The sequence below is a fragment of the Sciurus carolinensis genome, chromosome 1 (genome assembly GCF_902686445.1).
Source record: "Sciurus carolinensis chromosome 1, mSciCar1.2, whole genome shotgun sequence".
NCBI classification, from domain to species: domain Eukaryota; kingdom Metazoa; phylum Chordata; class Mammalia; order Rodentia; family Sciuridae; genus Sciurus; species Sciurus carolinensis.
In genome coordinates this window covers 207,291,079-207,305,693 of record NC_062213.1, presented here as the reverse complement: position 1 = coordinate 207,305,693, position 14,615 = coordinate 207,291,079, and the positions used below count along the sequence as shown (strand labels likewise).

The 14,615-nt window shown below is 62.1% G+C and overlaps 1 protein-coding gene across 5 annotated transcripts in view; it reads left to right on the top strand.

The window, feature by feature from the left end:
- Prdm16 (PR/SET domain 16) overlaps window positions 1-14,615 on the top strand; it is a 320,627-nt gene that overhangs the window by 96,345 nt on the left and 209,667 nt on the right. For all 5 annotated transcript variants that reach the window (XM_047541028.1, XM_047541023.1, XM_047541018.1 and 2 more), the window contains exon 2: window positions 5,988-6,337. In XM_047541028.1, the coding sequence (XP_047396984.1) occupies window positions 5,988-6,337 (350 nt within the window). The remainder of the gene's footprint in view (window positions 1-5,987; window positions 6,338-14,615) is intronic.

The following is a 14,615-nucleotide window of genomic DNA, read 5'->3' as shown; positions in this document are numbered from 1 at the left end:
CGGCCCTACGTCCTTGGGGTGGCACAGACCAGGGGCTGCCGCCTCACCCTGCAGGGGCAGGTCACCCACGAGGCCTTGCAGCCCTCTGAGAGGCACAGCCGTAAGCTCTGTGACAGAGGATGGGTAGGTCACTGGGCGCAGAGCTGCTGCCAGCTGGGGGCACCTGTGGTACCTCACGGGGTGCAAGGCGGGGTGGCTCGCATGCTGTGGCTCGGAGACAGGAAGGGCCAGGTGTCTGCTGCTTCCTTCAGCCCAGAGGCGTCCCTGGTGGGGGCGGGAGGGCGGTCTGAGCAGCTGGGAGCTCTGAGGGAGCCAGGGAGCTGGGCCTGGCCGTCACAGCCCTGCGTGGATCCAGGGTGGCAAGTTGGTCACCATTGTACAGTGGACGTGAGCTCAGCAGAGCCTGGCCCCCTCCCAGGGTCACTGCCAGGCTGCCAGGAGTCCTCCACGGATGGACAAGAGGGAGGCTCCATCCACCCTGCCCCCTCCACTGCACCTGCAGGGTCTGAGACAATAGGTGACGTTGGGGGCTCCATTCTACGGGGTGCACTGGGACAGTGTCCTTTCAGGGTCTCCTCAGCTACAGGCTTACAAGGGGCTGCCAGGGTGGGGTGTGGTCTGCCTGCATGTCCGAGTGGACAGTGAGCTGGCTTGCTAGGCCTGGGTAGGGCTGGGACTTTGCCCTGCCCCGCAGGCGCCCAGCAGGCCTAGCTCAGGCCTAGCTCAGGCCTAGCTCAGCCCCACAGGGGGTCGAGACGGTGTGCCACGGAAGCCCACCCGCAGCTGCTGCGTGCATTCTGGGGTCACAAGTCCCTCTGCTGCCTTCCAATGTTCCCTTCTCCTCCTTGTTGGGGGACAGCTGTACCCACTCAGGGTCCACATCCAGTCAGCTGAGGACAGTTGCGGTTGAGCCTCAAGCCTTGGGACAGGGCCAGCTGAGGACAGTTGCGGTTGAGCCTCAAGCCTTGGGACAGGGCCAGCTGGACCATGACTGGGTGGGCTCAGGCTGCCTCATCCCCCTTCACCCCCGCCAGCCTGTGGCCCTATGGGACCCTCAGGGGCACTGTCCCCTCTGCTGACCTATGGCCACCTGCTTGTTTCTAGTGCTGAAAGATGGGGTGAGCACAATAGGACCAGAGGAGAAAGCCCAGTCGAGGGCCTGCTTTGTCTGCCCAAAGGCCACCTGAGGGGCTGGGGGCACGTGTCAGGTGGGGCAGCGCACCTACCTGTGATCGCTGAGCTGTCGGGCAGCCCCGTCTGCTCACCCAACGTCCTGCTGGGAGGGGGACTGCAGGCACTGGTCAGCACTTCCCCAGCCTCGGCATGAAGGGCAGAGTCTCTGGACGCTCGGGCCATGTGTGGCAGGTGGGCAGGGGCCTGGAGCCTCATGGGCCAGAGTGGGCTGTGCCTTGGGATGGGGACCGGCAGTGTTGGGTCTTCCCCAGGAGAGTCGGCGGTATCGGGGGTGGGCCCCAGGAGACTCCCCGAGCTCTGGGAGGGACGTGCTGCTTCAGGCTTCAGGGGGCTCTGAGGAGTGTGGTCCAGCAGGACTGAGTCCCCCATCTGCGGCATCAGCGTGTCCCCGGGGGCCCCCAGGGCCCTGCTGGGCACATCGTAGGGGCTGCCCGGAAACAGCTCTTCCTCCCAAGGGACCTCCTCTCCCCGAAGCCTGTGACGGTGCCTTCGGCGTACTTTTGGGCTCCCAACGGCCCCTCTGCCACACCGCAGACCCACTTCCACACTCCCATCGTCTCCTCTCTCTCTCACACACACACACCCCCCTGGGGCCACGGTCCTTGGCGCCCACCCCCCTGGTGTTCAGACCCTCACCTCACCTGCAGTCCATGGCACTCACGCTGGGCTCAGAGCCCATGAGGAGGCAGCACTTGACCCTCTGCCTGGGCCTGGGGCCAGTGGCCCCTCCCTGGAACCTTACCACCTGCCAGACACCGACGACCGAAGGTTCCCCAGTCTCCCTCTGGCCTCCCATTGGGGCTCCCATCCAGGTGACAGCAGCCGGGAGCTCGGTCTTCAGGAGAGGACCTGGGGGGGCGCGGCCCTGGTGATTGCCTGCCCACCACAGGGCCAGAGTGTAGTGGGCAGGAGGGAGGCCCTCCAGCCCTTCAGTCCCTGCCACCCTCTCAGCACAGTGGTCCTAATTCAGGCCTCCCCACCTGGTCTCTCCAGACCCCAGAATCCTGCCATGGGTTTGCTTTCTTGGTGGGGGTCTCTGAGAGATGGTAGGGGCTTTGCTCAGGAAGCCGTCCCCACAATCTGGGTGAGAAGGGGCAAAAGCCTCCCTTTGTGAAGCTAGGACGCAGTCCTAAACTAAGGGTTGGGTGGATCTGGGGACAGAGAGGCCCGAGGACACGGTGGCTCCCAGCCAGTGCCTCCAGGCCCGGGAGCAGCTGGTTTCTTCACAAGTGACCAGGCTCACAGGTTCACACCGCGACCCAGCGAGTCCCACCCAGTCCTGTGTGAAGTTCTCCAGGAACAGGCCCAGTGGGGACCCAGTGGTTCCAGCAGGTAGCTCTGCAGAGTGTGAGGCCTTGGCTCTGACAGAGGCTCCGCTCATGGGTGGCTGAGACCAGGCAGGGTCCCCTCCTCCTGGACCTCTGTGCACCCTCCCCTCCTGGCTTCCATTGTTTTGGTAGCTATCCCAAAAAGAGTTTGGGGAAGATGGCCCCAGTCATGAGCCCCTAGCATGAGACCACCACAAAACCCAAATAAAGCATCTGGGGCTCCCAATAAGTCAGTGGCACACATGTTCACAGCCAAAGTCACAAAGAACTTGTGTTCTTGGCACCAATTCCTACCTGCCAGAGGTCAGCAGCTGAAATCGAGGCCACTGTCACGGAGACCTGGGCTGGGCCAGGCCTGAGTGGAGCAATGTTGGCTTCAGAACATGCCTATTGGGCACGGGCAGAGGGACCTGGCTGCTCCCTGCCTGGGCTGACCATCCCAGGGGGCATCCTTGTGGCCGAGGAGAGCTGATCTTTGAATCCAGGCCTCGGGTTGCCCGGGACCCGGGGAGCAGAGCCCTTTGTGCTTGGCTCCCAGGGCTCTGGGCTCTGCCAGCAGGCCTCTGCCTTCTCTAGGGCCATCAGGGCTGCTCCTGGCCCTTCTTTTCTCAAAATGTTTTCTGCACCCTAATTAGGCCTCTGCGAGGAGCTCTCCCCTGGGCAACGGGGACATTGAAGCAGAGAGCTGGGCTCTTCCCAGAGGCTGCAGGCAATCATTTAACCCCGGTGACCGGCGGGGACTGGAGGCTGGCCAGTGCACAGACCTGCCTCTAAGCAGCAGGAAACACTACCCTCCTCTCCTGGACGTCTGCCGTCCCAGGGTTCAGAACGCCCGCGAGCCTTGATTTCCTCCTGGGGGTGAGGGGTTTGGGCGAGCAGAGTTCAAACAGGAAAAAAAATTCACGAAGGGCCTGAGGCTCACTGGACAAGGGCCTCCCCCGCGTGGGGTGCCCTCAGCACCACGGGGAGCCAGCCTTGCCGGCTTGCTGGCCCTGCCATGGACAGCGGCAGCCCCGCCCGAAGGAGTTAAGGAACAGCTCGGGGACCTGGGCTTCCAAGGCGATTTTGTTTGTGAGCTCTGCGCTGTTACCAGTTCCAAATAATAAGGTGGCATGTTAATCGCCCCCCTTCTAATTTACCGTCATGCCGCACACAGTCAGCGGGAAGGTTTACGGGGGTGTTCTTTCAAACCTAAACAGCGTCGGGCCTTGGGGTGGGGGACAACGGCTGGAGTTCTGCTGCTGAATTTCTGAAAGGATCCTACCAGCCAATTAAAAAGGAACCGTTGGCCACTTAAGACATAATCATTACTTCTGTGAATGCTGCTAAATTAAATAAGTGTTATCCGCATGACTTTTTTTTTTTTTCCGAGACTTTGGTTTCTTTTGAAAGAAAACATTTTGTTACTTCTCGAGCGGATCTGTTTGCAACCAGCGTGAGGAATCTGAAATCGGTTTTCTTGTGCTTCAAAGGCCCCCGAGGCCTCCACTTCACCCGCCGTCGTCAGGGAGCAGGGAGGCCGCACCGCCTGCCCGCCGTCACTTTCACGGGGTTCAGACTGTCGGCAGAAGAGGGCCGGGCCGCAGGCGCCGAGCCCCAGGTCTCCCACCTTGGCCTCTGCCGCCGGGCTCTTTCCTGACACTTGACCAGGTGATGCTCACGTTGACACGAGAGCCACCACTTCAAAGTGAGCACCTCAGGGCACTCGGCACAGTCACCAGGCCCCTCAGCCACTGCCTCCACTGGCAGCCTCCAGTCTGTGTGCCCCGGGACCGTCTCTTCTGGCAGAGAGGGAAACGGGCAGGGGTCGGCTTCTCCTGCTTTGCTTTTTCACTCTGCATAATATTTTTTTAAAAAAAATTCTTAACGGGTAGATAATGATCGTCACATTTACAGGACACAGCGGGAAGCGTCCGCACGCACCAGCTTGGGGAGACCACATTGGGTCTCGGGCAGAGCCGCTGCCTCGGGGGAGGGGCCAGGTGCCCACAGGAGGACCAGGCTCTGGCGCGCTGTGGCGTGGCAGGATCCCTGCCATTCCTGGTCGCGCCTTGTGTGTTTCCAAGCAGCTGCTGGAGCCTGTGGCCTGCTCTGACCCTGCACAAGGCCCTGGGGTCAGTCCAGGTGGCGACATGTCCATGCGTCCCTCCTTCTTGGAGGACCCTGTTCCCCGCACAGATGGACTGCGGTGTTTATTGGCTTCTCCGCTGAGCGGCGCTTGGGCTGGCTCTGCCTTTTGGCTGCTGTGAAAACTCCGAGTCCCTGTTTTCGGTGCAGGAAAGGGGTTGCTTTCTCTGCTACCAACCTCCTCCTCACCCTCCTGGGCTCCTCGTGCCCACGGGGCCTCAGTCTGCCTCTACAGACTTCCGGTGGCACTAACCCTCTCTTAGGGTGGACCTGAGCCCTGCCAGAGCCCAGCCAACCCCAGTGGGATGTCCAGAGTGGCCCACCTGTCGCAGCAGCAGCTCTGAGCAAATTGCATGTGAACCCAAATTGTGAGTCCTCCCACGACTCAGGCTGCTCCTCCATTACTGAGTCTCCCCACGACTCAGGCCACTCCTCCATTACTGAGTCCTCCCACGACCCAGGCTGCTCCTCCGTTACTGAGTCCTCCCACAACTCAGGCTGCTCCTCCATTACTGAGTCCTCCCACGACTTAGGCCGCTCCTCCGTTACTGAGTCCTCCCATGACTCAGGCTGCTCCTCCGTTACTGAGTCCTCCCACAACTTAGGCAGCTCCTCTGTTACTGAGTCCTCCCACGACTTAGGCCGCTCCTCCGTTACTGAGTCCTCCCACGACCCAGGCTGCTCCTCCGTTACTGAGTCCTCCCACAACTTAGGCAGCTCCTCTGTTACTGAGTCCTCCCACGACTTAGGCCGCTCCTCCGTTACTGAGTCCTCCCACGACTTAGGCAGCTCCTCTGTTAACTGAGTCCTCCCACAACTTAGGCAGCTCCTCTGTTACTGAGTCCTCCCACAACTTAGGCAGCTCCTCTGTTAACTGAGTCCTCCCATGACTTAGGCCACTCCTCCGTTACTGAGTCCTCCCACGACTTAGGCAGCTCCTCTGTTACCCAGTTTCTGGTTCCAAGAACCACGAGGGTCTGCAGCAATTATCCCGTCATCCTCTCTGGATAGGCCACTGCACTTGAGGGCTTCTCCCACTGTCCCCAGAACAGTGGGGGCAGTGTCCCTTCCCTGCTCCCCTGAAGCAGGAACAGTCATCGTGTCCCCGGGGGGCCGTGGGGGCCTTGGGCCACCAGGGAGAACATCAGCCCTTCAAGGAAACTGGTGGAATCTTCCCAGAGCCAACTGCTTGGTTCAGGACGGTGTAGAGGAGGCGTGGGCCGGACAAGGGGTGGCAGCCAGGGCCTGGAGGGCCTCTGGTGCCCCAGGTTCCTCTGAGGGCCCATGTCACTGGGAGTCCCTTTGCTGAGGAGGTTGACACTGCATTATTTCCTTTAGGTGACGGTGACGTTGTAAATAATATGTATGAACCCGACCCGGACCTGCTGGCTGGCCAGAGTGCTGAGGAGGAGACCGAGGACAGCATTCTGTCTCCCATCCCCATGGGGCCACCGTCCCCCTTCCCCACCAGCGAGGACTTCACCCCCAAGGAGGGCTCGCCCTACGAGGCTCCTGTCTACATTCCCGAAGACATTCCGATCCCACCAGACTTCGAGCTGCGGGAGTCCTCCATCCCCGGGGCCGGCCTGGGGATCTGGGCCAAGAGGAAGATGGAGGCCGGGGAGCGGCTCGGCCCCTGCGTGGTGGCGCCCCGGGCGGCGCTGAAGGAGGCCGACTTTGGATGGGAGGTGAGCATTCTGAGTCTGAGCATGATGGATCACGGCCATTTATCTTGTGTTCAATCTATTTATAAAGCCGGGGAGCAGCCACTGCCCGAGGCGGGAGGCTCGGCGGGTCAGAGAGAGTGTTCGAATGTCGCATTTCCCAGGGTTACTTCACCCTGAGCTTTCATGACGCGACTCGGAAAACATCGCTGTCCTCGTGGAGGCCGGTCAGCCCCCGTGGGCCGCAGCGCTCTCTGCCCGGAAATGTGTCTTTCGTGAGCTCATGTCTTGACACATCCCATGCCTCCCGCCAGACCATAGGTGCTGATGTGCCACTGTGGCAGCAGGGCACGTGGACCCAACGTCCCAGAAAAGCCAGCTTGGCTCTGGGGCCTCACCCCAGCCCAGCAGCCGGGGTCGCTCCCCAGACATCTGGGGTCGTGCATGTCCATCTCTGCCCACGTCTGTGCCCAGGGCCTGCCGCCCAGTTCTCAGAAGGGGTGGGTTCGCAGGCCCAGAGCCATTGCCTCTTCCTGCCAGGGAAGCCATCCTGCTCTTTAGATTTCCCTCCCTTGCTCGCTGGCCTGGATGGTACCCTCTGGGCGAGTCAAAAGCAGAGGGTGCGTTGGGTGAGACCGTGTGGATGGTCTCCCACAGCATCGCCGGGCTGTCTGAGCCGGAGCATCCCAAGGTGTCCTGCTCAGGCCACGGGGGACACTGAGCCCTCTTTTGGGGGCTCTCCAGGTGGGCTCGTGGGAGCTAGAGAGCTGCAGTAGCAGAATCCTCATGAGCCCTGGCCGGTTTTGTGGGGTGTTTTTGTCAGGGATGCTGCAGATCCAGGTCCCTCTGGTGTCCACCACCTGCACAGGTGCTTAGGCTGAGGCTGTGTGGGAGCAGTGGACGTCAGGTGGCAGGGCTCTGCACACTGTGCCCGCCCTCTGGGGACTTGGAGAGTTTTCCACCCTGACCTGCACCTCAGAGGTCTCTGCAGGGTGAGGGAAGACTTTGGCCTGAAGTTTTTCTTTCCCGTGACCCTTGTGCTCCCAGACGTGCCCAGAGACTCCACCTGCACAGTGCCCTCTTCTGGCCCTCTCCCCTGGGCCTGCAGCACTCAAAGCCCCTGCTAAGGACATCGAGGAAACCTGTGTGCTGATGTGCTGGGGTGGTGGCTCGTGGCTGCCCGCATGGCCCCAGAACTGAGGGGTGGGTTCTCCTCACTGTCCTGCAGGCAGGTGGGAGGTGACCCTGCCAGCACAGGATCGCGTGGGGCCCGTTGTTGTGGACCCTGGGACCAGGCAGGGGCCACCTGCCCATCCGCCTAAGTCCCCACCACTAGAGGGCTTTCAGGTTGCAGGAGGGGGTCAGGTTGATGGAGGGATGGCGTGCTGGGCGCCCACCTGTTGGGGATGTGGCCCAGGAGGCTGGTGAGGGGGGCCGTGCGTTGCGGACACTGGCTTCCTCAGGGGGGTCACCTTCAGGGTTAACTGGCCAGGGGCCAGGAGCAAGGTGGGCAGAGGGGAGGGAGTTTGAAGTCACAGCCACGTGGGTGGGCGGTATACCTGGTGGTGACCCACAGGCCGGTCCTTCTGGGCCAGGACAGCCAGTTCCACAGAGCGTGCAGTGATGTTTGGGCTGTGGTTGGGCGTGGCCTTGCAGGGAGGGGTCCCAGGGTATTTGTCTGACATTCTTAAAAGGCCTGGCTGTTTAATCAGGAGGCGGCTTTCAGGTGCTCGAGGGTCAGCTGCCCTGCAGGTAGCTCTTTGGATGACCTTGAGGTGACTTTGTTCTTGTCTGCTCTGATACGAGTTCTATTTGCTTTATTTGAAGAAATGGCCTGTATCGCAGTGACCTGTGGGGCCAGGGCACACAGGCTGTCCCTGTCTCCTGCCAGCGCCTGTTGTCGCTGCAGTGTTTGCTCTTCGAGTAGGTGAGGGAGCCTTCCTGCTCGCCGTCCTCCCCCCTCTGCAGAGAGCCCTGTGCCCCGCCGTGACCCCACAGCCTCCTTTCATGACAGTGCTTGGGGAGATCTGCCCTCAGCCCCCGTCCTCACAGGGTCTTCCTGTCGCCGTCCTGTCTTCCTGTCGACCTTGATTTCTGGTAGCTCAGGCACCCATTGCTGGGCGCACCGATCCTCCCTGGCCTTCCCTGCCTTCCACCAGCGACTGAGCATGGTCTGTGTCATTGATACCGATGGCAGAAGTGCACGGGGGGCCACTGTCTCCCTCCTCCCGGGAAGGAAGGAGGAGGAAACCAGCTGCTGAGGCTCAGGGCAACCCACCGTCCCCCCGAATCAAGGGGGACACTAGAGCCGGCTTCTTTCTAGCTCCCCAATCTCAGCTGGGCCGAGGTGGGAAAGCTACCCTGCCCCCTGGGCAGCCCGACTAGGATCTTCCCTGCATGTCCTGAAGCGGTTGGTGGCTGCTTTGCTGCCTCCTTGTCTTTCTGGAGGTCTGCAGGGCTCAGGAGAGACCAGCCCCTGATTGCTCGGCTCCCGTGCCTTATCTCCCAATTGCTGGGAACAGGGACAGAAAACCTGGGACCCAGTGCCGGGTCTGTGTGGTTCCAGCAGCAGAGAGGCGTCCTATCAGCCACCCACTGCTCCACACCAGGCGGCCCTGACCTGCTGGCTGCTCTGTCCCGTGCTTCTGCAGATGGAGGAGGTGGACAATATGGGGACGTGTCTGTGTGTGAGTGGGCACCCGCAGGGAAGCCAGGGCAGGCCCCGACGGTGCCAGGCACGCGAAGGCCGATCCCACGATGATCCAGACTAAACGTGACTGCTCACACGCTGGCTGGGCCTTAAGTTTTGTGAATCAGCGTAATCGAGTTTTACCCCTGTTGACGCGGTGTTCATCCACTAAAAAAGAGTAAGTAACATTGTAGCAAAGATGACGACAACCCCTGAAAAAGAGTAAGTAACATTGTAGCAAAGATGACGACAACTGGAAGCCAAGGAGGACCAAGATGGCTGTGTCCCCAAAGGGTGGCCAGTAGCGCAGGATGGTGGCCAGTCTGAGCCATCGAGAGACACAGGGCCAGTCGACGTGAGGTTTTGGGGTGACTCAGACCCAGGTGGAGGTTCTCCTCTCGCCAGGTGGCAGGGGCACCTTCCTTCAGCAGAGCAGGGTGCAGCAGAGCGGGGCCGGCCTCTCCTCCCATCAGTCGCCTGCTCTCCCAGGCCCCCCCTTCCCTCCAAAGCTGGCCCCTGAAGCTGTATCCCTCCTTCCCTCTCCACCCGTGTATGAGGGACATTTGGTGAATCTAGGGACCCCCCCAGGACATGACTCCTTGCCATTTTGGAAGGAAACACGCCCGTGTGGGAAGCCCCTGCCTGACCTGGCGGGCCTGTGCCTGTGTGGGATTGGGTGCCTGGAAGTGTTCCCTGGGCTCTTCCCCATAGTGGGGCGTCTGTCGGGAAGGTGCCCACTTCCCATTCCCCTGCCGCAGGATGCGCCGGACTCAGCCGCCTTCCCGCCGCTGACACAGCCCACCGTTCACCCTCCCAGAATAAATCACCCCATGATTGCGTTTTATTGCCCTGGGGTCTGCAGAAACAATGATCTTGATCATCTGTTGAGTAAATCGTGACATTTATCATCGTGCTGTTTATTTTGCTAATTAAGAGAGGGCTGCAGTGACAGCCCAGAGGGAGCCGGTTGCGGATGGGCTGCCGAGAGGCCACCTGCCCCAGGCAGGGTCTGCAGCTGCGCCAGCCCGCTTGGGCAGGGAACGTGGGCTGGACACCAGGGCAGGCACTTGGGCAGGTGTCCCCCAGACCTCGGCCACGGTCTCTCCCAAGTCCTGCGGGATGCCTGCTGTGGGTACCCCAAAAGCGCCTCTCAGGGCCTCCCGGTGCCTGCTGTAATTGGCACTTGAGCGTCTTCTGCTGAAGGAGGGCGTCTGCCTGTGTTACTGTAAACCAATGGGGTTTCAATTATCTGGAGAACTTACTCAAGTGGACCACCACATCCCCTGGCGCGAATGACTGAATATTAATAGACATGTTCGTTTGTTCAATCAACAAACAAGCTGGGCCTGGGCCAAGGCCCATGGGAAGCTGCAGGGTTCCTGGGAAAGCAGCTTGGAGCCTTTGGGCTTCCCCAGTTCCCCAGTACCACAATCTCAGGGGCTCCTCTAGGGTCCTTAGGGCCCACACTGATCTTCAACAAGGGTCAAGACCCGTCGGTCACCCCCGGGAACCCCAGGTTACTCTGATGGCCAGAGATGCTAGGGCTGGGCATGACACCATGGGCAAAAGCTACGCCAGCCCCGTCCTCTGAGATTCTGAGAAACTTCTGCAAATGTAACGTGAAGCCGTTATTGAGAACACCAGCCTCCGGGGGTGGGCTGGAGAGGAAGTCCCACCCAGGGCTCCCGCGCCTCGGCTCGTTCTCAGAAAAGCAGGGCTCTCCTGCTCCTCAGAGGGCAGGGTGGGGATGGAGGCCCAGTCAGCCTCCGGCTCCGGGAAGGCAGGTGTCTGGCAGGGTGGCTCAGCCGGCAACTCCCCAGATGCAGGTCCTCCAGCAGACGGCTAAAGGCAGCGTGGCTTCGCGCCGGACAGCCTGGAGGGCCACTTCTCCAAGCACCAGCAGCATATCTGAGTGGCCAAGGGCTACAGCCAAATCCAGTCTGATGGCAGGTGGGCAGGTGGGGCGCCAGTCCTGGTCAGAGTGGGTCTTGGCCTCAGCTCCAGGCCCGGGGGCAGCAGGGCCTCCTTTCCTCTCTTCTGGGACCTCACACACCCTCACCACAAGCTCAGCGTGTTCCTCCTCCCTGAAGGTCTTCCGCCTGCCACACTGGTGGGGACGGGGTACCCCGTTGGCAAGGCCTCCACCACTCACGGGTGCAACCTCCCCCTGAGATTTGCCTCTGCCTCCCAGGACAGGGCCTCCCATGCCTCTGCCCTGCCTGGGCTTGGGGGTTTGGGGAGCAGCCTCAGCGCTGGTTGTGTGGGGTGACTGTGCTTCCTCTGAGCTCTGAGAGGATCCTGAAGAGAACTTCAGCCTGTCACCAGGGACTCAGGGCCTTAGAGGAAACCCTGAGGAGACGCCGCTCCCCCTGGACCTGGGCCCCGTCCAGAGCTTCATGCCGGGCCTGCACGTTCAGATGGGGCTGTCCCTTGTTGCAAGTGGGGCGTTGGGTGAGGGTGCAGGGTCAGAGGTGGAAGACATGTTCAAGGCTGCCCCTTTGCCACAGTCCTCTCAGGCGGGGTCTAGGTGCTGGGGCGGGTCCTACCCAGAGCCTCTGTGCACTCAGGCCTGGGGGTGCCGGCCAGGTGAGTTTTGTTGCAGGTCTGTGCTGGGGCAGAGGCGAGCCCCATGCACTTCCTTGGCTCCTAGGAACCTGCTTCTTCTTTTGGACCACAAGGGAAATAAAGGTCAGCCAGAAACACACTGGCGGGTGACACATGGCCATGCAACCCTGGAGGCTCAGTGTGGTCCTCCAGCTGGCTTCCCATCCCTGAAGGCTTGCTAGAAATGAGGACTCTCAGCCCTTGTACATCTGGACAAGATCCCTGTTGTGTGCTCAGGAGCCTTGGAAGGACAGGCCAGAGAGTGAATGCCCAACAGACATGGTCAGCTTGGGAAACGGGCAGTCTCAGGGCTTGTTGACAGCACACAGGTCATTGGACGTTCCCCTGGTGGCCCAGGAGGAAGGAGATGCCTCCCCAGCTCCTGGCCCAAAGGGGCTGGGCAGCAGCTCCAAGCCCGTAGTCTTAGCCATCCAGGAATCCCCAGGCTGCCCCAAGCAGAACAGAGCTCTTGTGTCCAGGGCCTGCTGGTCAGCAGGCCGGGGTGCTTCCTCTGAGCCCATGGAGCCTTCCACAGCCACAGGGCCTCCACCTGATGCTCACCCAGCTCTGGGGGACCTGCAGGGGCCCCAGGATGGTGGAAGGGAGCTGACTTGGGACTTCCTGCTCGTGCGAGTCCACACAGCCTGGAGAAGGTCCAAACCCATGACCCTGACAATGTCAGCCAAGTTTGCTGAGAAGATGGAAGGGTACCGCACCCACAAGTGTCTGTGTGCTTGAGGGTCAGAAACGTTCCGTAGGGTGACTCCTTGGTATCTGAGCTGAGGCTGTGTTCTGGGGCCACAGCTCTCCCCTGGCCAGTGCTGGTGACTGCCCGGGGATGCCAGAAGGGCCAAGCTGGGGGCACCCATGTTTGCCCAGGAGTATGCAGGCTCCGGGCTCAAAGCCCTAGAAGACCTGCCTAGGCACCAGGCTATGACAGCGCCCAGGAGATTCGGTCTGGAGTCAGCGTCCAGAACAACCGACTGGAGTGAAGGATCGTCCTCCACACCTCGACCCAGGCCCGGGGTCCAGGCACGGGGGGGCCAGGCATGGGGGCCAGGCACGGGGTCCAGGCACAGGGGCTCAGGTACGGGGGGCCAGGCACAGGGGTCCAGGCATGGGGGGCCAGGCATGGTAACCCAGGCATGGGGGGCCAGGCACAGGATCCAGGCCCAGGGTCCAGGCATGGGGGCCCAGGCACGGGGGGCCAGGCATGGGGGCCCAGGCATGGGGGCCAGGCACAGGGGCCCAGGTATGGGGGCCAGGCACAGGGGCCCAGGTATGGGGGCCTAGGCACGGGGGGCCAGGCATGGGGGGCCAGGCACAGGATCCGGGCCCGGGGTCCAGGTACGGGGGCCCAGGCACAGGGGGCCAGATATGGGGGGCCAGGCATGGGGGCCCAGGCACAGGGGGTCAGGCACAGGGGGCCAGGCATGGGGGCCAGGCCCAGGGGCCCAGGTATGGGGGGCCAGGCACAGGGGGTCCAGGCACAGGGGGCCCAGGCACAGGGGGCCAGGCACAGGGGCCCAGGTATGGGGGCCCAGGCACAGGGGACCAGGCATGGGGGGCCAGGCACGAGGGGCCAGGCACAGGGGGCTAGGCATGGGGGCCAGGCCCAGGGGCCCAGGTATGGGGGGCCAGGCATGGGGGGCCCAGGTACAGAGGGCCAGGCACGGGGACCCAGGCACAGGGGGCCAGGCATGGGGGGCCCAGGTACAGAGGGCCAGGCACGGGGACCCAGGCACAGGGGGCCAGGCATGGGGGGCCCAGGTACAGAGGGCCAGGCACGGGGACCCAGGCACAGGGGGCCAGGCATGGGGGGCCCAGGTGCAGAGGGCCAGGCATGGGGACCCAGGCACGAGCAGAGCAGGGCTGAGGGTGAAGGTGGCCCCGAGAAGCCCGAGTGCGGTCAGTTCCATCCACTGCAGGCTGGGGTGTCCCCAACGACTGGTCCGCATGGACACAGGTCCGCTGCCCCCAGGAGCCCCTGGAGGGCCTGGGTGCTAGCGTGCTTGCTCCGGTCACAGGCAGACACACACAGGTGCACACACAGGTGCACACACCGGCTCACGCTCCTTGGCTCTCGGACCCACGCACGCCCTGGCGATGCACTGGCGCCCGCGTGCTCACGCCCCGCCCGTGCGCGCCCTCAGGCCCCGGCTCCGGGCTCGTCCCCTCTCCGGCCCTCCGCCCGCCGTGGCAGCATCCTGTTCTTCCCTCAGCTCTCAGGCCGGCTTGTGAAGTTTTACCTTTAGCCTCTGGCAGTGGAGAGGGGCAGCCTGGGTGGGACCAGGCAGACCCGCTGCCCACGAACCACCCGCTGCGTTGGAGCCTGGATCCTTGGTGCCCAATCCCATTTTCTAGACGGAAGCTGACCCTGGTGGTACCTCTCTCAGTGGCTCTGGGTACGCGCTTGGTCCTGGGGCCCAGAAGGCCAGGCTCAGAGCAAGCTCAGCTCAGATCTCACAGGGCTGACCCTCCTCTGCCCCCATGGCTGGGGTACCCTTGACCCTGGGGGGCAAGGTCTCTGGTTGTCAGGGGAATTTTTTTAGGGCAGAGAAGCATGGTGGGGCTTTTCCCCGATGATGTCTGAAGGTATCTGTGGAGGCATAACGGTACACAAAGCGTCCAAAACTGTTAGGCGTGCCCCTCGGCAACAGTGATGGTTCACCGGGCGGCCGCCCCTCGACAGCACCCAGTGACACTACAGTGGGTTTAGGACACTCTTTGGGGGCCGTCATCTGGAACGTAGGTTCCAGGAGGGCCGCGTTCTGCCGGAATGAGCTGGCCTGGAGACACAGACGCTCTCGGGAGAAGCCCACCCACCGCCCCGTGTCCCCAGGGTGGCTGAAGGAATCCATCAAAACCCTGTCCCCTTTCTCCCAAGCACCCTGACACCAGCCCAGACGCTTTTAGCTCAAGAATGCCACGAAATCCTGCACTATCTTGGGCCCGGCTCTGAGGCCGGGTATAAAAGGAATTTCAGAAAAAGGGGAGAGGATGACTAAG